The 20,732-nt window shown below is 42.4% G+C and overlaps 3 protein-coding genes across 6 annotated transcripts in view; 1 reads left to right on the top strand and 2 right to left on the bottom strand.

The window, feature by feature from the left end:
- Positions 1-9,171, bottom strand: part of LOC103973115 (glucomannan 4-beta-mannosyltransferase 1-like) — a 30,742-nt gene extending 21,571 nt beyond the window's left edge. For both annotated transcript variants that reach the window (XM_065125156.1, XM_065125164.1), the window contains exon 1: positions 9,034-9,171. The gene's annotated coding sequence lies outside the window, so the exon portion shown is untranslated. The remainder of the gene's footprint in view (positions 1-9,033) is intronic.
- On the bottom strand, positions 8,727-12,281 carry LOC103973114 (U11/U12 small nuclear ribonucleoprotein 31 kDa protein). Of its 2 annotated transcripts, XR_010491190.1 has the most exons (3): positions 11,365-12,281; positions 9,549-9,624; positions 8,727-9,298 (listed from the first exon to the last, which is right to left on the bottom strand). XR_010491190.1 is itself a non-coding variant. In XM_009387593.3 (2 exons), the coding sequence occupies exon 1, from the start codon at positions 12,140-12,142 to the stop codon at positions 11,369-11,371; it is 774 nt and encodes a 257-aa protein (XP_009385868.2). In that variant the 5' UTR covers positions 12,143-12,281; the 3' UTR covers positions 9,470-9,624; positions 11,365-11,368. The 2 variants fall into 2 exon arrangements, 1 of the variants encoding a protein (XP_009385868.2); XM_009387593.3 differs by lacking the exon at positions 8,727-9,298 and having other exon boundaries at positions 9,470-9,624.
- Positions 12,282-16,147: 3,866 nt separating this feature from the next.
- Positions 16,148-20,423, top strand: LOC135622885 (probable pectate lyase 8). Of its 2 annotated transcripts, none has more exons than XM_065125184.1 (7): positions 16,148-16,394; positions 16,664-16,741; positions 17,344-17,409; positions 18,241-18,883; positions 19,305-19,408; positions 19,554-19,692; positions 19,805-20,423. In XM_065125184.1, the coding sequence occupies exons 1-7, from the start codon at positions 16,282-16,284 to the stop codon at positions 20,024-20,026; spliced, it is 1,365 nt and encodes a 454-aa protein (XP_064981256.1). In that variant the 5' UTR covers positions 16,148-16,281; the 3' UTR covers positions 20,027-20,423. The 2 variants fall into 2 exon arrangements, with proteins under 2 accessions (XP_064981256.1, XP_064981263.1); XM_065125191.1 differs by having other exon boundaries at positions 16,182-16,394; positions 16,568-16,741.
- Positions 20,424-20,732: the final 309 nt, after the last annotated feature.

Raw genomic sequence — 20,732 nt, forward strand, 5'->3', positions numbered from 1 at the left:
CAACCTAAAAGCCTACCACTCGGATCCGCAAGATGCTTCCCGAAGTGTTCCAACTCGGCTACCTCCCATCACAGCCTCCTACGAGAAGCGAGTTGAAACCATTCTGGCGGACCGTAAGATAAAGCTACCCAACGGAGCTTAGCAGACAGAGTACTTGGTGAAGTGGCGAAAACTTCCCCGAACTGAAGCCAGTTGGGAGCCTGAAGACGCCCTGCGACATGAAGAAGAAATCATCAACAACTACCAACAAGCGTCGACGAGGGCGTCGACAGTTTAAGTGGGGGAGAATGTCACGAACGGTCGTCACGTACTCGCAACAACTTCGTTCAATGAACCGTTCGTCGCTCACACCTACATGTACAGTTGCTTGATAGCATGTTTTCTCTTGGTTTTGGGTCATTTTGCTTGTAAAAATGTAAGTTCGAACCAGCTGCGGCGTTACAAAGCGATCGCTCACCAAACCACGCAAAACAGCCCCAAAACAGCTCTGTTTTCGCGTGTCGCGGGCTGATTTCTGGAATCTGCCTCCGCTCACCAAAATGTCAGCTATCTCAGCCCCTTTGAACCCCCCGGGTGGCACAGGGCTGGATGGGGCTTCGGTATAGTACCGGGCGTTGAACACTCTTTTGCAAGTTCGCACGTTGCCTTAACGGGAACTTGTTGTCGCGCCCGGGACTCGGTGAGCAGCTGTTTGTGGGCTTGCAGCTGTTCATTCAACCTTCTAAAGCCCTTGTTTTCCCCCCTCTCCCTCTTTTCTCTTGTGCACGCAAGGTGCTCGCTGAATTGCTTGTAAAGCTTCCCCTTTTCGTGAGACTTCAGGACTTGTCCGTTGCTCGTTCTTTCGAACTAATCAACTTTCTCTTTTACAGGTCCTTCAGGACCTGCGAGAGGTTACAAGTGGGTTGATCTTTGCGGAGCAATATCGCAAGGGCGAAGCGCGACTTAGGCAACGCAAGCTAAGTTCGCGTCTTGGCCACAAGGGTGCCTCACACCTTAGGCAATTCCAGCTAAGGCCGTGACAGACGATCAAATGTTAACTTATCATAATAATGTTATAAGAAGAGTCCTACGTTGGTTAAGGAGTAAGGGAACTAATGGCTTATAAGTCTATAGCATCACTTTTATCTACAAAGGTGCTTTTTGTGGCTCACAAGCCTTAAAAGGGCAAAATCGTGCGAGCACCCCTAAAGTAGATGATTCCTTATGAGTCTATGGGTCATACTAATGACAACCAAATATTGACTTATCACCTCCTTCTTGCACTTGTGTGAACAAGAGGCCAAAGGAGATGGTTTTATATTGTCCCATATAAGAATATGCTATTAAATATTTCCCTCCTCTCTTAACAAGCATAAAACGTTATTTTGGCACAAAGGTCAGACTTTACTCTTTTACCATCTTTTTACTAATTTTGTCCTTGAGCTTGATTAACTTAACCATAAGAGGGATCAAGTAAGAAAGCCTCCCCTCAACCTTGGTCTTTATGCAGATGTCATAGAGAGAGATGGAGTGGCCACCTCGAGAACACCTCATCCAATCTACACTCACAAGCCCCGAAAGGGCAAAACCATACGAGCACGCCAAAAGTGAACAATTTCTCGTGAGCCTATGGGAGCGCACCAATAACGACTAAATGTTAACTTATCAGAATGACACTAAAAGGACGATCATGAGCCCTTGACTCTCCTAGGGGGGAGCCCTGATAAGGATATTTAGTCTCACATTGGTTGATGAATAAGAGAACCAAAGACTTATAAGCCCTAGGGCTATCCTTACCTTAAATGTGCCTTTTGAGGCTCATGAGCCTCGAAAGGGCAAAATCGTGCAAGCACACTCAAGGTAAACAATTTCTTGCGAGTCCATGAGGTTGCACCAATGACAATCAAATATTGACTTATCATAATAGCGCAATAAGGAGAGTCATGTGCCCTTATCTCCGGGGGAGAGTATTGATAAGGACATTTAGTCTCATGTTGGTTAAGGAGTAGGGGAACTAAGGGTTTATAAGTATTTAACATCACGTTTATCTATAAAGGTACTTTTTGGGGCTCACGAGTCTCGAAAGGACAAAATCATGTGAGCACCCTAAAGTAAATAATTCCTCATGAGTCTATAGGTCATACTAATGACAACCAAATATTTACTTATCACCTCCCTCTTGTACTTGTGTGAACGAGAGGCTAAGGAGATGGTTTTATATTGTCCCATATAAGAATATGCCACAAAATATTCTCCTCCTCTCTTAACAAGCATAAAACGTTATTTTGGCACATAGGTCAGACTTTACTCTTTTACCATCTTTTTACTAATTTCGTCATTGAGCTTGGTTAACTTAACCATAAGAGAGATCGAGTAAGAAAGCCTCCCCTTGACCTTGGTCTTTATGCAGATGTCATAGGGAGAGATAGAGTGGCCACCTCGGGAACACCTCATCTAACCTGCACACACGAGGTCGAATCATGTCAAACTAACTGGGACATCATCGATATTTTTTCTAACTTTTATAGTGTTAGAAGGAGAGCTCATGTCATTGGAATGTTCACCCATCGACCCTCTCAATGAACGCTCGAGTGAAGAAACTCTACCCCCGACCCATAGTACTTTCACTCAAGAGGACAGTACTCGTCATTTTTGCACCTCGATACTTTCGCTCAAGTCTATAAAGGTGCTTTTTGGGGCTCACAAGCCTCCAAAGAGCGAAATCATGCGAGCACCCCTAAAGTAAAAAATTCATCATGAGTCTATAGGTCATAATAATGATAACCAAATATTGACTTATCACCTCCCTCTTGCACTTGTGTGAAGGAGAGGCCAAAGGAGATGATTTTATATTGTCTCATATAAGAATATGCCATAAAATATTCCCCTCCTCTCTTAACAAGCATAAAACGTTATTTTGGCACAAAGGTCAGACTTTACTCTTTTACCATCTTTTTACTAATTTCGGCGTTGAGCTTGGTTAACTTAACCATAAGAGGGATCAAGTAAGAAAGCCTCCCCGACCTTGGTCTTTATGCAGATGTCATAGAGAGAGATGGAGTGGCCACCTCGGGAACACCTCATCCAACCTGCACACACGAGGCCGAACCATGTCGAACTAACTAGGACATCACCAATATTTTTTTCTATTTTTTTAGCGTTAGGAGGGCTCATGTCATTGGAATGTTCACCCATCGACCCTCTATACGAACGCTCAAGTGAAGAAGCTCTACCCCCGACCCATAGTAATTTCACTCAAGGGGGCAGTACTCATCATTTTTGCACCTCGGTACTTCCACCTTGATGCAAACATTGATGAGGTACTGGCATCTATTTAATGACCCAGGTCTCTTGCCTCTAGGGATGACCCCGAACCACCTGCTCATCCCCATTGATGTCTTCTTAAACCTCACCCAACAAGTTTATACGTTAATAGGAATGATACAGGTCGTTGCCCCGCTCTTACCTCAACTAGCCCAGACGTAGTCCTTGGTTCCTCAACACCCGTCAAGGCTCCCCGATCCGAAGTGTTAACCCCCTAGGAGTGCTCGAAGCCTATTAAGCCCCTGGTTGAGGTGGCACTTTGATCCTTGATCGTAGAATTCAATGGGTCGCACTACCTTAATCCGTAGTAGTTGAGTTTGAGGCTCAATCAGTAGATTCAATGGAGGACTCTCTTCAGGCCCAATTGTGATAAATGGACTAACGTTTGGCGAAGATGTGATAAGACATTCAACTGTCGAAATGAAAGGTTGACCCCGCCTGATCACCATTTGTCCAAAAGATTCAAGAGGAGCCAATTCCAATGAGCTATCGACTCCCAATCTTAGAAGCGTTCAATGGTAGCGTTGACCCAATGGAATATATTACAACTTTTCATGCTCAAATATATGTATATAGTATCTTGATGCTTTGATTTGTTGTACCTTCCCAACCACTCTAAGGGGTCTGACGCAGGAAGGGTATGCCCACCTAAAGCTGCTTTCAGTCAGCTCTTTCGATCAGCTAGCAAGAGAGTTCAAACAATACTTCCTCGGAAATGTACGCCCTTAGCGCTCGACGACAACCCTCTTGGGCCTCCAACAAGGGGAGGAAGAGACACTCTCGAACTTCGTCGCCTGATTCACAAATGAGATCCAAGACATAGCTGATGCTCATCCATCGCTCCTCATACAAACTTTTATGATGGGGTATAGGTCCTCTTATGTTTTTTGGACATTTAATAGAAAGATCACTGGCGACTATACACGAAGCACTTCAAAGAGCTAGTGAATACACTGTCATTGATGCAATGGTCTCCGAGAAGCATGAGAAGTCATGCAATAAGCCAAAGCAAGAGCATCCACAACCAACCCTGACCCCAACCCTGAGATCACCTTAATAAAGGAGAAATGATTAGCTTGAACCACCTCATCCAAGATCAGAGTTGACACTCCTCAACATGATTAGAGCTAAAGTTTTCCTCTAAACCAAAAAGAGGGAGCTCTTGAGAGACTCCTACCCGATGAAAACCCCCTCTAATAAGGAGAGACAGATCCAAGTACTATCAATTTTATTAAAATTATGATCATAACACTAAAGACTATCATGATTTAAAAGAGCATATTTAAGAACTCAAGCGATTTGTTTAAAAGCATCAAGAGCCCTCACCTCGACCCGAGAGGCCATTCAATCTAGCCTTTCGCATCAAGGTTGTCTTGTCCTGCCACCCGAGATTGTCTTCCCAGTACCTCGAATTGAAAACTTGATGAAAAAATCTCTGAAGAGGGACTTCGGATTGGTCTTAACTTGATCGATGAGGTCAAGGTCAAGACACATCTAAGGATGCTGAGGTACAAAAAAGTGGTAGCCAAACTCTATAATCAAGGTATTTATCCTCGAGGAATCAGACTTTGGGATCTAATACTTCGGAAAGTTGAAGTCAGTAATCTGACTGGATCCCAAGGTAAGTTAGCACCAATTAAGAAGGGTCCTATCGAGTCATTAAGGTCGTCTGATACGAAACCCATGTCCTCGGGACAACAAAGGCACGGTGCTACCTCAAACATGACATATTATAAATTTAAAGAAATTCTACCCCTAAGGCATGCCTTAGGGTTAGTTTGGATTGCTATGTTTGAGTATTAGGCTTCGGCCTACCATGCCTCATGCAATAATTATTTAAAAAAAGAAAAAAATTTATTATTATATCAAAGTGGGAGATATAGCAAGTCGAAGAAAAAAAGTTTCATTGCTTCAAACAAAGACTACACCATCCTGACACTGTCTTTATATCCAAAATGAGATCCCGACCTACCAAGATAGAAAGTTAGTCAAGTGGACAAGCCCGACGACTCTACGAAGTAAAGACTCGAAAGACCAGATTGGGTAGATAGACCTGATGATTTAAACAAGACAAATACAATAGGACTAAGGACTCAAGCATTCAGGCAAGAAGGTAAGCCAGAATCATCATTCAAGGGGACTTAAGGGGGCCATCAGAATATTTCTATCCTCAAGGTAATCAACAAAGGGATCCTCCTCAAGCTCCATCCCAAGATACCTTACATTAAAACGAGCCAAGGCAATGTGGTATCCGTACTGATAAAAGGAGACCCCCGATCTCTCCAAGCCCTTCCTGGACCTGATTGAGACCTTGTAGTCAATGATGAATTCCTCTTAATACCTCAGCACCATGCCCCTCTCATCCTCCCTCAAAGCTTCCACCTCATTGTTCAAGGCGACCACCTGCTCGTTCAGGCTCTGGATCTGTTCGTTTGCAACAACCAGTTGCTCAGTTAGGTTTATAATCTACTCGTTTGTAGAGATTTGATCACGGAGCTCGGTGTTGTAGGTCCTCATGGAGTTCATTTCTCATTTGACGATTATTGGCCCAAACAGTCTTTAGTTGGTTGACCTAACTAGCAAGGCACTATTGGGCCTCTTCCAACTTCTCCAACTCGGTCACTTGAGCTTCAATTCTAGCGATGAGGGTTGGAACACCCCTCCCCCTTCTCAACTCTACATCTACACGAAGGCTATCAATCACGAAGGCTAATTAATGACGGATTCAACATCACATACACAGTCGATCAGGGCCGTGACATAATGGTGATGCTATAAGCCAAGGTGGAGGCATTAATTGAGAAGCAATCTCAAGAAATCAAATAACCAATCTATGACTTTACTTACTAGCACTTTGTTACAATAAGCGACATCAATCATCACTTCTGATAGAGAGTCGTAAATCTACTTAGATATCCTAGCGCATAAGGAGCCTCAACAATACCGTTCTATGGCCTCTCCATCGCTCCATATAACATCATCGCGAGTCTAGCAGGTCAGCAATCTTCAATGCTACGAAGGGCAATAACTTGCCCTGACATAAGTCATACGTTGATCTTTGCCTATTCCCCCCTCCTCCCAGAGCAGGACCGAGATGTCCTAAGTAAATCTACTTGCCTCTCCCACCCCACCCCACCCTCCCTTTCTAATGGAGAGACGTAAATCTACTTGGCCATACCAACGCATAAGGAGCCTCAACAGTACTATTCTACGGCCTCCCTATCGCTCCATATAACATCATCGTCTTGTAGGTCATCCCACCTCTTGGAGCTGCTCACCAAAGGTCGGGTTTTGTAGGTCAGCAATCTTTAATGCTACAAAAGGCAATAACTTGCCCTGACACAAGTCATACATTAATCTTTACATCTCCCCCCCGCCTCCTCGAGGGGAGGGGGGCCTGGATGTCCTAGGTGCCTTAGATGTCGAAGGATCCTTTTTAGGAATATGCTCGATTTCATGTTCCTCGATCGATCGGGGACAAGAAACCTTTTGCATGGCTTTCTTCTTCCTTGGCTGGCTGACAACGGAAGGTCAATCGAACTAGGTCAAAATCGATACCTCAAGCATAGGCTCGCGAGCAAGCAAGGGAAGAGACGAGGAGGCGACAACCATACCCGAAGAGGAGGCAGCTCCTTGTCTCTTCATCACTTGAAGATCCATCCCTACAAAGAGCATAGTAAAAAAACAAGTCACCGGTCTAACAAATCACACCTCGAAAGAAAATATCTCGGGAATGAGGGATTCAGATCACACCCTAAGGAGCTAGGTTGAGACTCATGTTGATCAGCCAGTCCAACCCTTATTGTTGGTCAGGACACCACTCACCTGGAAGCTCTCTCGAGTGGTAAGACAATAGCCACTCTATCTCTTGCACAGCCAAACACATGCAGTGAAGACCTTACAGGTCAAGATGATGGTGGCATGACAGTAATACCTGATGCATACCACAAAATAACGTCATGAGTTGGGTGCCATCTACGATAGAAAAATTCTCCACCATTAAAGACATGATACTATCCATGGTTGGAGAGGAAACCGAAGCCCAAACTCTAGTGCATTCGAGGACAGATAAAGGAATATGAACATCGGAACATAAGGCCAATGATCGGGTCGAGGTACCTACATCATAGGAACTCCGCCCACCCACCTTAAGAGACGAAGGTCGAGACTTCCCAGTGAACCCTCAAGTTCACCTATAGGGGCAAGTATATAAGATTGCCTAATACACCCCCCTTGGGATGAGCATCCCAAGGGCACCCGACGCATCCCTACGGGGGTGAACGTCTTGGGGTTGAAGGTGCACCTAGAAAGTAAGGCAACTCGGTAGAGGCTTGCTTGAGGTGTGTAGGTTGGATGCCCCCCAACTCCCTTGGAGAAGCAATCGAAGGAATATAAGATCCACATGTCGAATGAATCTAACACCTCGCTGCAAGACCCTCCCAAAAGGAGCTCCCGAAGCACGCCTTGGGGGGGTTGGCGGAGGGAGACAAAGTGAACAAATGATAGAGGAAATATTGGAGCTCATGTTTATCCGACATGTGACTATAATCATGATAGCCACATCAGCCTTGAGGATGAAGCTTGCTCCCTCTTTATCTACTCATGTGAACGTAGTCTACAACAATAGTTGCAAGCTACCTTCCTCTTATGCCTATGTAGACAAGAGGTCAAATGGGAGGTGATTTTAAGATGTCTCATATAAAAATATGCCATAGAATATTCCTCTCCTCTCTTAATAGGCATAAAAAGTTATTTTTGGCATAATACAGAGATCAAACTTTACTCTTTTATCATCTTTATTTTGGAGGGAACATGTCTAGAAACTTCCCTCCAACCTTGGTCTATGTGCAAATGCCACATTGAAAACACCTCAAGGACACCTCGTCCAATTTGCACACATGAGATCAAATCACGTGGAGCTTACTAGGACATCATCGACATTTTCTCTATGCTATTTTTATGACATTGAGAAAAAACTCTTAAAGTGTTGTTTTCAATCTAGCAGAGAAAAAGCTCCTCGACATCTTAAGTATTCTCATAATATCATTCTCAATTAGTATATGTTATAAACACCATGGAATATCACTTGTATTTCCACTTTGATAGGCAAATGACATATTTATCAAACTTCCATTCATAGCAAGTTTCATAAAAGCTGGAACTACTCAGAAGAGATAGAGAACTATTTGCAAGCACATACAGCTGCAACAAAGAAAAGGTGGTAACAAGTTTAAGACATTTGTTGTTGAAAATATGTTAATAAAATGAATTAGCAGAAAGAGAAGAAAAAAAAAGATAAATGAGTGGGTATGAGTTGAGACAAAATTTATTTGCACAATTATCTTTTTCATAATAGTTATATCAAGAATTTTAATAAGACGTGGTGGAGAACTAACAAAGAACTGTTAAATCAGAAACACACATTTTACTAAAGAGCCAAACATGCCGATTTTTTCTTTCATATTTTGCCGGAATTTAATCAAGCCTTACATTTTAATGTTACTTCTAATATAAAAACTTGACTAGATACACTTAACATATATAGATTGACAATTTAACAGTAATGGCAGCTAAACTGCATGTTGAAAGATAGATAGAATTATTGATCCAAGAACACAGTATCTGGAGCATATGAAACAAAATAAATGGATCAACAAAAATGGAAGCAGGTGCAGTGATGAGATGATAAGTGCTGAGAATAACTACACCTCCAGAGGAACCAACAAATACCTGGCAAGGCAACATTTGACTGAAATAGGCAGCCACAGAATGCAGGCGAAAGTGCTGTAGTAGTACAGCCACGTGGCAGGCTCGGTGCAGCCGCGGACATGCTGAATTGCCAAGGCAGGCTTGGTGCAGCCGCGGGCATGCTGAATTGCCGAGGCACGCTTGGTGCAGCTGCGCGGAGCATTGGCTGTGGCCACGCTGCACAGAGCCCTTGACCCACAAGGTTCAGCTGCAGCCCTATGCAAATACCTCGCAAGGCGACATTTGACTGAAATAGGCACACCACATAGATGTAGGTCCATGTTGTAAGTATGCAAATACCTCAACTATATGCAGATGAGATTAAAATGTGATAAGAAGAAGAGCAAGTCCACCGTTAATCGAGTTGAACTTTAGAAGTTTAGACTTAAATGATTTCAACCAAATAAAAGATCAAGTCTACTTCCAAAAGTAAGCAACATCTTAAGAAAATTGTGTGTATCGATACAGAAGGAATAGCACATAAGACATGCATATACCCTATCATTCATCAGTTCATTCAGTACACTTTTCTTCTATGAGATGCCTAAGATACTCAAACTCTTCATCAGGAACCTGAAAAGTAAACAAGCACTCTCATGTCATAATCAAATATTAGAACTAAGAAAAAGTAAAGGCATAACTGCAATCACATATATTCATCATTTTGGTTTCCTCAGAAATGGAAATACAATCCATTTAAAATGAGAACAGAAACTGTTAATCATTCAACAGATGTTAACGAGAGAGTTTGCACTACATACACTTGCCAAGGTTCGATCAGTAGGGCAGTTTCGGATCCAGGTAACAATAAGCATGGAATAGTCAGAAAAAATGGACCTGGCTGATCAAATGCACAGTATCAGCCAAGATGACAATGATCCCAAATAACTGGGCTACAAACGTTCTTTTTAACAGTTGTGACTAGGTGCCATTGAACAAGTTATAGAGTTTAGGTTATATATCCTCATTAATGCGCATTATGTTCATAGCTGTCCTAAAATTATTTTCTGAATTTTGTTATATAAACCTTTGTTCAGCCAAAATCAAGATCTTCCAGCCTGAATAGCCCAATCTACCATATATATGTATCCAAGACTTCCATTCAAACAGTTTATCCCAACCGCTCTCTATTATCTTTGACACTGACTATAGACTACAAACTCATTTAGTAAAATTATTAACCTTATCAGTTCCAGTAAAATCATAGAGCTTCAGCTTGAAAGAGAAGTGAAACTGATACACAAAAAGCACAAAATATTAACTCATTTATCACATGCATTGCAAATAAAATCTTCAGCACAGTACACCCCTTTTCACAATAAGCACAAACGATATCAGGTCTATGGACAGTCAAATATGTACAAGAAAAGTCACTGACTTCAGTTAGGGACCATAACAAGCACACTGTCATCAAGATGAACTCACTGACTTCACATGATTAGCTAAAATTTTGCTCCTTATATGAAATCACACCATCAATTGAAGAAACCTTTTAAACAAAGTTAAACAAATACCTTTTGAACAAGAGTTCCAAACAAATACATTTTTTCCATCTTTATCAGAGAAAAAGATTGATGGTATCCAACTCTCTATTTAATCCTATCTCAATTTAGAGAATATTTTAATCCACTTACCCAGAATAATATTCACTCGACTCTCATCCAAAGTTAAACTTAATGATCCCTGGCGGAAAACTACAATGTAAGCACTTCATTCTTATTCAGAGCCATCACTTTTAAAATTCTACTTCATAGGAAAATTTGACCTAGGTTCCAAAATATTAAGATCCCAAAACTTCTAGCATTTGCCAATCAAGTCTAGATTGCCAGATCTTATGCAAAATTACAGAGATGATCAAGGACAAATTATTTTCAAGGTCCACTGCCCATTAGTCACCCAAAAAAAAAAGTTCCAGTTGTGATTTGCTTTGCTGCATCAGTCTTATGGTTAGACAAGAGACTATTTCTTCATCATTCTATTAAATCCATCCATAGGCTGATGGTTACAATTTCTGAAAGTTGGATCCAATTTGGCTTAGAAAAGACTTATAATTTCTAACTTAATCTGTCTTAAAAGAAAACACAAAAAGACCTGGTGAGACATACAACAATTAGAAATTAAAAGTAGAGATGCTACAGTATAGCTACGTTAGTTTGATGGTTAATTCCTATGTTTATGTCATGAATAAATAGTTCAGAAACTCTATAAGCACATTGTGAAGCATGACATAGAATAGTGTTTCTTCATGATCAGAATAGAGTAATATCAAACTAATAGAACGATATGAGAATGGAGAAAGCTTCACAGCATTACCTTCCTATTCATCCTCGCCACTCTCGTCGCTGAAATAGCTAACTTTCTTCTCCTTTTTCTTCTTGTCGTTCCCATCACCAAAACGCTCGTCCCTTTCCCTCGCCTTCTCGTCGAACCCCCTCGTGTCCACCACCGACGCCCAGTTATCGTTATCGAAAGCTTCCTCTTCGCCACCGTCAGAACCACCATCTTGACCTCCACCGCCACCGCCGCCGCCGCCGCCCTGTTCCCTCCGCCGCGCCCGCTTCGGATTGGGCCGCTCCCTGGGCCCCAGCTGGTTCCTCGGACACTCGTAGGAGAGGTGGCCCTCCTCGCCGCATTCGTAGCACCGGCTCTTGTCCTTGTAGACCCTCCGGCGAATGAACTCGGCGGCACGGCCGTTGTCAGCAGCGATGGAGGCCGAGAGCGTGCGGCCGTTGAGGACCTTCCCGTTCATGGACCGAGCGGCCGCCGCAGCGTCGTGGCGGGAGACGAAGAGCACGAAAGCGACGCCGCGGCTGCGGCGGGTGGCGTGGTCCTTGAGGACGGTGACGCGGGCGACCTTGCCGAAGGTGGAGAAGATCGTGTGGAGGTCGGAGTTGGTGAGGGTGTAATCGATGTTGGAGACATAGACCGTCGATTTTGAGGGGGCGAGGCCGCCGGATCCGCCCTTGGAGGAGGCGCCGCTGCCGCCGCGGGAGCGGGAGTTGGCGGCCGAGGCGGATGAGGAGGAGGGGACGGGGTATCGGTAGAGGAAATCGTCGTCATCGTCGTCGCTTTCGTTTCTACGGCGAGCCATCTCCCAGCGATCTGTCTCTTCCCCTTCGCAAGTATTTGGGTTTTCTAGAGAGAGGGCGAAGCTGGGAACAAGAAGGAAACGTGAATTGTGAATCGGTTTGCCTGTTAACGGGCCGGGATAATCTTAGCCCATTTCAACGAGCCCAAATGCGCTTGGCGATACTTTGCATATTGTATAGTTATATGTTATGGAAACTATATCATTTTATATTGATATGTGATAGATAAATATCATCAATCGATTATCATATGTTATCGGGCCTCCACGTGATAAGACATGCTTCTTTGATTTGTCAATACGCACATAAGTTCAAAATAGATAGTTATAAGTTACCTTCTCTCTTGTCGCTTATATGGACAAAACTAAAAAGATAATGTATTAGAGATGATTAAGGATTATTCCCGTAAAATATATTGTTTCTCTATTGTCCTCCTATAATCGATATAAAAACTTATTTTTAAAGTAATTATAAAAAAAATTATTTTTCATCACTCACGTCTATACATATTTATTTTAAATTATTAATTTGAGCACGAGGAATTAGATCAAGAATTTTCTTTACAGTTCACATCTTAAAATTTTAATATTTTTATCTCAAAATAATTATATATATAAATATATATGGGTGATCAGAATATTAACAATATCTTATCAGTTATGTAATTTATTTATTTTATATTATTATATACATCGGTGGGATGTGCAATGCAGATATGATGGCACGAAGATTTGACATGATTGTTTTGAATCCTGTTGTGTCATTCCCCAATTCATGTGTCCATTGTCCCTTCGGGTTAGATGACTTGTTTTGAGAGAGAGAGAGAGAGAGAGAGACTTGATTGATGGTGCATTTGAAGCATATTTAAATGTACATTGTCCAATATAATCCTCAATGTATATTTAAAATATGCATATTTAATATTTTTTTAAATTACAGGTGATCTGAATATTATATTAAAAATATTTAAATACTAATATTACCTCAGGATAATATTAATATCTTATAAAAAATTAATACAATTTTAGATAATTTAAAAATATTCTGTGACTTTATCTAAAAATTTTAAAATTCAATATAATTTCATGAGAAATCAATATAATTTATATTTTTTTTTATAAAGGTAAAATTTTATTTATTTATTATGTACTTGGGCCTATGAAATTTTTATGAGATTAGATACATTCATTTATTTATTTTTATTTTTTACTTATTAATTTAAATAAAAGTACAGTTTTAAAATAAATATAAAAATATTATAAGGATTAATTTTATTATAAAATATTTAATAAATTTTTGAAATATAATTTTATCAAATAATATTTATGTGAATGCATATTAAAAATATAATTTTCATCTATTATTTATCAAATACTCATTTCACAATGACACATTTATTCAAACCTCTTTCTCCAAATAGGTATTAAAAATATAAATATATTTCAGAGTTTTAATCTTAAAAAGAAATAATCATGTGATTGCATTACATGATTGACATAGAGACGTGAGGTGATCGATACTTCGATAATAGGGTGGTCAACACCTATATAATAAATAGTCAACACTTTGATGCTAAGTAATCAATACCTATACCCTATGTGATCGACACTTCATCGGTGACAAGATACTACAGTGCAAAATGATCAATGTTGTGGCACTAAGATGACTAACGTCTATACATCACGTGATCAATATCTCATGGCGATGATCGACATCTCAATGCCTCATTCACAGTGTTTTCGTTAAGTGTAAATGGCATGACATCATCTCTCAAGCATTATCGATCATATCGTTTATACGACATGTTCTCAAATTCGAGACAATATAATCATACTTAGGATAGGGAATATATAAAATTGTTCTCGACACCAATGTATAACTACGAGCATAATAATCATATAGTCATAACTATAAAAAGCCCTCTCAAATATATTTTTAATTTATTCAAATAATAAACTTTATCAACTCTTAAATTAATTTAAGCGATTCGAAATCTATTATGTTTAATTATTTTCGACATCGATAAAAGATGAATATATAATAATATCTATTTTAAAAGTCATATCATAGAGGACAAGATTGGGGGAAATCTATTATCCTCTCCTCCGGTTAATATCTCTCGTCACGAATCGACATGCGTGACGATGTTAGAAGATGGTGTGGTTCACCTTAACGTATCAAAATGACGCATCACGGGAAGGTCCAAAAAATCTAATTAAACCTTAACCAGTGACTCTCGTCTCAATTCCCTATCTAACGAAGAAGACTAGAGAGAGGAGTGTACTGCAATAACTCTTCCATGACCCGAACGCCGAAGATAACACCTGGAATTCCACGAGTTCTCGGACACGATAACGCATGGCAGTGAGGAAGGAGAGTTTTCTTACGACACAGCAGTCTTGCATGGATTCTATTGGAATTCGGAAGTATCCAGTAAAAAGCTGTAGTCGATTCGACCCTAAATAATAATAATAATAATAATAATAATAATAATAATAATAATAATAATAATAATCAGAGTAATAACAACAATAATTGTAGCACTCAGAAGGCAATTAAACTTTCGTATCACCATTCGCACCTGCCAAAAATGGAGGTCGCATATCTGTGTGCTCTTGCGAGGCGGCTGGACTTTCCTGCACGCAATCATGACTCCATCTCCTCCCTTTACGTGAGATGGATGGCAAGATCATCAAATTCCACTTCTCCACCACCTTTCAATGTGGCACGATCAATTCGACTCGGAATAAATCTGATGTGCCCCATGCGATATTTCTTGCCTTGTTTCGGTGAGAAGACAACCCATATGCTCCTTCTATCAGAAGATCGATGCACATAGATACTCATCACAGCCGGGATATCAAATCTGATATAACAAGAAATCGAGGCTGAAAAGCGTCAGATATAGAAAATTATGAGGCGACACTCACCCACCCTCGGTGTTCAACGATCTTGACCTTCTTCAAGAATCAACCACTTTGATTTGAGAGCATCCCTCAATCAATCGGGCGGTCAAAGGTATTCAATTTTGCCGACTGGTGTACGATGGACATGTTCAGATACAGCTCAGGCTGAAATGGAAACGGATGACGAAGATGCTATGGTCGTCAAGTGCGTTTGTTCCGAGTCCGACTCGTGTACGAGAGAGAGAGAGAGAGAGACAGGGCACATGGGATGAGTGTTGACCGGTCCATCGGATTGATCTCATCGGATCAGATGTGCCGACGGGTGAACGGAAGGAACAAGGACGAACATGAACCTTCCTTTGTCTGAGGTACTCCGGCGTACGTCACGCTTCCGAAGATGCTTGGACGCAGTGGTAACAGTTAAAGCAGCAGATGATGGATGACAAACATGGTACGGTACTTGTTCCGAGCGAGATAACCATTTGCACAGAGACCGGGGGTTGAAGTTGCTGCCTGGAAAGTTGGGTTCCATGGCATTTGGATGGAAGCTTTGACCGTCACCGGTTGACATTAACAAAGGCCATCAAGCATGCCCACTTCTTTCACTTTATCACTTTTACTCGAAGCCTCTCGTTTAGCGGAAGACTTCAAGATGTCAAATCTGATGTAAAGTTGGATTTCCATCATCTGGATTAAGAACAACCTCAAGTGTGTTTGAATTCTCTAAGCACCGAGGGCACGGCATTTTATCAAACGAATGGACGGCACACTCCATCGTATACTCCCTTGCGTGTCAGCCATGTCTATTTCCAAAAACTGATTGTTTATCAGCCGTCTAAAACGCATCCGATGGTCGCCATCCAAATTGTCAAGTGCGTGGAGCGGCGTCGACGTCGACGTCCGCCACGATAACGCTCGTGGGCGAAACCCGGTACGACGTCCGACGTGGACGGGCGCCCCCCGCTACGGATGGAGGAGCGAAGCTTCTGTTAAAGCTGGTGTTGTTGTTAGTTGAGGAGGCGAGGAGTGGTGTTCGTCGGGGCCCGATGCCGTCTCCGTTAACGGTGGGTTAACCATGGTTAGGCCGGGTTACGGTGACAGCGAATTGGCTTCTATATAATGCCACTACCTTTGCGGTGTTTCCTTGCAACTGCATTCTCCATCAGCTTTTCTGTTCTCTCCTTCGATCACATCTTTTTGCTCTGGGAAACGTGAGAGGTGAGACGAGGGCGGCAATGACGGCGGGTTTAAGATGGATTCCTCCTCTGCTTCTTCTTCTTCTGGGCTTCCTGCTGGTTTTGAACGGAGGTCGGGGGTGGATTGGAAGCGAGAGGTCCTCTGGCTCGAGGTACATTTCTATCGTTTGTCCCTTTGACATCTCTTTCCTTCTTTCCGTTTCATTTGAAATAAAGATGCAGGAGTTCCAGTCGTTTCTTGTGAAACGTTATGCGGGCTTCTGCCATTTCTATGGAAATGGGAATTTGGGGGGTTTGAGATGGCTTTGATTCTGTTCTGGAGCAGAGCGAGAGCTGAGGTTTTGCCGAGCAAGTGGCGTTGGGCAGAACTAGTTAAGAAGAAGGTTCTCACAGGTTGTTGTACTTCTCGGGCTTCTTGCAGGAATGGCGGAGCATCGCGGAGGAGCTTGAGAGAGGCCTCCGCGAACGCGACCAGCGCCGATGCTTCCTTGGAAGAGAGGTGAGTTCCAAACTCCATGTTCGAGTTTTCCCGGTTCCTACGAGAATCTGGGCCGTTCATCGGACTTCGCTGAGATCGACATCTCTTAGCTTTCCGATCACGCTTTATTTCCTTACGCTTCGCTTTGCTCGTTGCTCTCCTCCACTGCCATTGCTTTCTTGGAAAAGGGTAGGAACAAAAAACCAACCAAATCAAATCTCAAGCCCTTTCTTCGTCCTTTTACACCACCAATGCAGAAGACTCCGGTCAATACCCATCGAAGGATGGGGTGAGTGATGCTGTGATGGGGCCAGAATGTCGTTTCTTGGTAATCAATCGATTCCCTTATTCTCCATGGCTGAACCATGGCGTTTCCCGCTTTGGCACCGTAGATTTCCCTTCCGAGGTATTCTATGGTCAGGTCAGAAGGCAACCGACCGCCGGGATCTGTGCGTCATTCCCGAAAAATTGTAACATCTCGACTTGGGAGACGTGACGTGATTTGGTCAAAATAAAATCGACTAGTCCATTTTTCTCACTGTTTCTTAGTCGCTTTAATATATGAAAATTGCAAGCAATGACTATTGACCAAGAATGATGCTTCACGCTTCTCCTACTCCTAGGGCTGTAACCCGGGCAGCAGAAGCCGCAGTCGACGACCCCGAGGAGGTTGCTTCGACGGTCCTGATGTAAGTCATCCTGATTTCTATATCCTACGTTGTCAATTCTCTCGAATAGAAAGTTGAGGAATTCTAAATGAATGCAGCTTTGTTGGATATAAACTTTTGTTGTTTGCTGTTTTCCTGTTGTTCTTTTTGCATGTCAAAATCTCGTCTTCCTGCTATTTAATTATAATAACTGCAGCATCAACGTTGAGTGTCCTCCCATCATTTCCTGGAGTCCCACGGCCAGAATAAGTCACCTGCAGTTGCATCTTTTCTTGTTCATGATAGGATTCCATTGACGCCTTCGACATGTTCAATTGCATTTTAATGATCACAGACAGACTAGATGCACTGTTTTCGGTTCTTCATTTCAATTTTACCTTCGTTTCTTTGGTACCGAATGGGATCACGTGCGCCATGCACTCTTTGCGCTCGCTCTACCTGCGGAGACTTCGATTGTTTCGATGATAGAAGAATACCTTTCTCCCTTGGAGTGGTCGCCATCACCTTCTTTCATCTAATTAGTACAACAAGTCTCTTATCTTTCGCTGCATTAAAGACATGCTTCTCCTTGACGTTGTACTTCCTACACCCGCATTAATTCCTCACATGAACGGTTTGCTCCACAGGTCTAGTGGACCAGTGAAACTTGCATCTGAGATGCTATCCTTTCCCATCCCTGTAGGTGACTGGTCCATAAATTCCTCAAAATTGATGGCCTATGGATTTACTTATGGTGTTTTGTTCTGCCAATTCACCGAGCATCTTTGCTACATAGCCTTAGCAACGGACGGAGAGTCCACTCTTTTCATGAGGAAATGCTAACGATTCGGTATGACAAACTTCTTTCGTCAGGACCATAATCAACAGCACGGCTCGCAGATCTCTTGGTTATCTGTCGTGCGGTTCAGGCAACCCGATCGACGACTGCTGGCGGTGCGACCCTGATTGGCATGTCAACAGAAAAAAGCTCGCTGACTGCGGCATTGGCTTTGGACGCAACGCGATAGGTGGCCGCGACGGGGAGTTGTACGTTGTGACAGACTCCGGGGACGATGATCCCGTGAATCCTCGCCCGGGAACACTTAGATACGCCGTCATCCAGGACGTGCCCCTCTGGATCACCTTTAAACACGACATGGAGATCACGCTCAAGGAGGAACTCATTATGAACAGCTTTAAGACGATCGATGGACGCGGTGTCAGCGTCCACATTGCCAATGGCGCCTGCATCACCATCCAGTACATCACCAACGTCATCATCCATGGCCTCCACATCCACGACTGCAAGCCCACCGGGAATGCCATGGTCCGCAGCTCTCCTTCTCACTATGGATGGAGAACCATGGCTGATGGGGATGCCGTTTCCATTTTCGGCTCCAGCCACATTTGGGTGGACCACTGCTCTCTGTCCAACTGCGCCGATGGACTTGTCGATGCCGTCATGGGCTCCACTGCCATTACGGTCTCCAACAATTACTTCACCCACCACAATGAGGTATCCCTTTCTTGCATTGCTCCAGTCGAACGTCGGTTATTCGATTTTATTCTGTAGCACCAAAAGAGTGTTGAATAGGGGACGAATTCGACAGGAAGTGCTATTTCATATATCATGCGTTCTATTTGTCCAGTGCAAGACATGTTAAAAACAAAGAAAATATGTTGCTACCAAATGTTACTTTCTAAATATGACTACTGTACATCTAGCCACCTTATTTCAGTGCTCTTTCTTTGATGATTGAGATTGCCTATTATGACAGGCACCAAGGAGCATTCGCCAAAGAATTGATTTCTATTTTCTTAACTGCAATTGGCATTTAGCACGGGAGAACAAAAAAGATTTGCATGATTGACATTGATGATTTATCTAAATTCTGAAAATTTGTCTTGTGTGAGCATTATTGGCCGAATTGATGCAGGTCATGCTTTTGGGACACACTGATTCTTATGCAAGGGACAGCATCATGCAAGTAACGATCGCATTTAATCATTTTGGTGAAAGCCTGATTCAGAGAATGCCCAGGTAACTTTCGGAAATCCACAACGATGGAATATATATTGTTCAACTCTTTTGATCCGCTTAGGAAAACGGAACAAATTAACATATTGTCCGAGAAGTTGAAAGTAATAAATAATCTCCACAATGACTATGTTGCTTGAGATTTCAGGTGCAGGCATGGCTACTTCCACGTGGTAAACAATGACTACACGCACTGGGAGATGTACGCCATTGGCGGGAGCGCGAATCCAACGATCAACAGTCAAGGCAACCGATACCTTGCGCCGACCAATCCATTTGCAAAGGAGGTACAAGAAGCAACCTACAACAGCTCCGTCCATCCTCCCTCTTTTGTGCACCATTTATAAGAATTTTCCTTCCATCGCGACTTCTAATAATCCCTATGCTTCGATTGAATAGGTAACAAAAAGAGTGGACACAGATCAAAGCACGTGGAAGAACTGGAATTGGAGGTCGGAGGGTGACCTGCTTCTGAATGGTGCTTTTTTCACCCCTTCCGGTGCAGGGGTTTCAGCCAGCTACGCACGGGCCTCCAGCTTTGGGGCCAAGCCCTCTTTCTTGGTTGACACACTGACTTCTGATGCTGGGGTCCTGTCTTGCCAAGTCGGCACTCGATGTTAACGTAATGCCAAGTAGCAGAACGCTACAACCCGAAGGATGGGAAATTGTACTTGACGGTGTTACAAATTTCTTCTATGTTACACCGTCAGAAATGTCATTTCCTCCAATTGCCCAACCTCCGCCTGCCTCCATATGTGGAGCGCATGCGGAAGCGTTGTCAGTTTCTTTTATTCTACTTTGCTGTTTTAGCTCGGTTTGACCTTTTACACGGTCCATCTAGCAATAAGTGGGTTTATAGATAGACTTCATCCTGGTGGCGTGTCGTCACAGTTGAATTTGCTACAATGCAGCAGAATTTTATATAGTTGCAATTTAGTCTTTTGCCCGTTATCCTTGTACCTTTCGCTTGGTCATTGTATTGGTAGGAATGGATTTTGTCATCTTAAAGATTGTATTACGTATGGTCTCTCCTCATAAGACTGACTATGGTTCTTAAATAGCAAACCTGGAAGTATCCATCTTTGCCTGATACCTAATCTATCTGTTTCTCTTTGTCTTCTCTCAGAATACAATGGTTTAACTGCACAATGGATGATTTAGCTTATTCCAGATCTTAGAGGAGATAATTTTCCTTTCTATATGTTGGTTGCTTTCACCAGTTTCTGATTATTTTTAGTATTATAACAAAAAGGAATGGTGGACCCCATCCCACAAAATCATTGGAGTTGATCTTGATTTGAAATGATTTTATTCATATATCAATTTG

This window comes from Musa acuminata, chromosome BXJ1-3 (assembly GCF_036884655.1).
Source record: "Musa acuminata AAA Group cultivar baxijiao chromosome BXJ1-3, Cavendish_Baxijiao_AAA, whole genome shotgun sequence".
In the NCBI taxonomy this organism is placed as follows: Eukaryota; Viridiplantae; Streptophyta; class Magnoliopsida; order Zingiberales; family Musaceae; genus Musa; species Musa acuminata.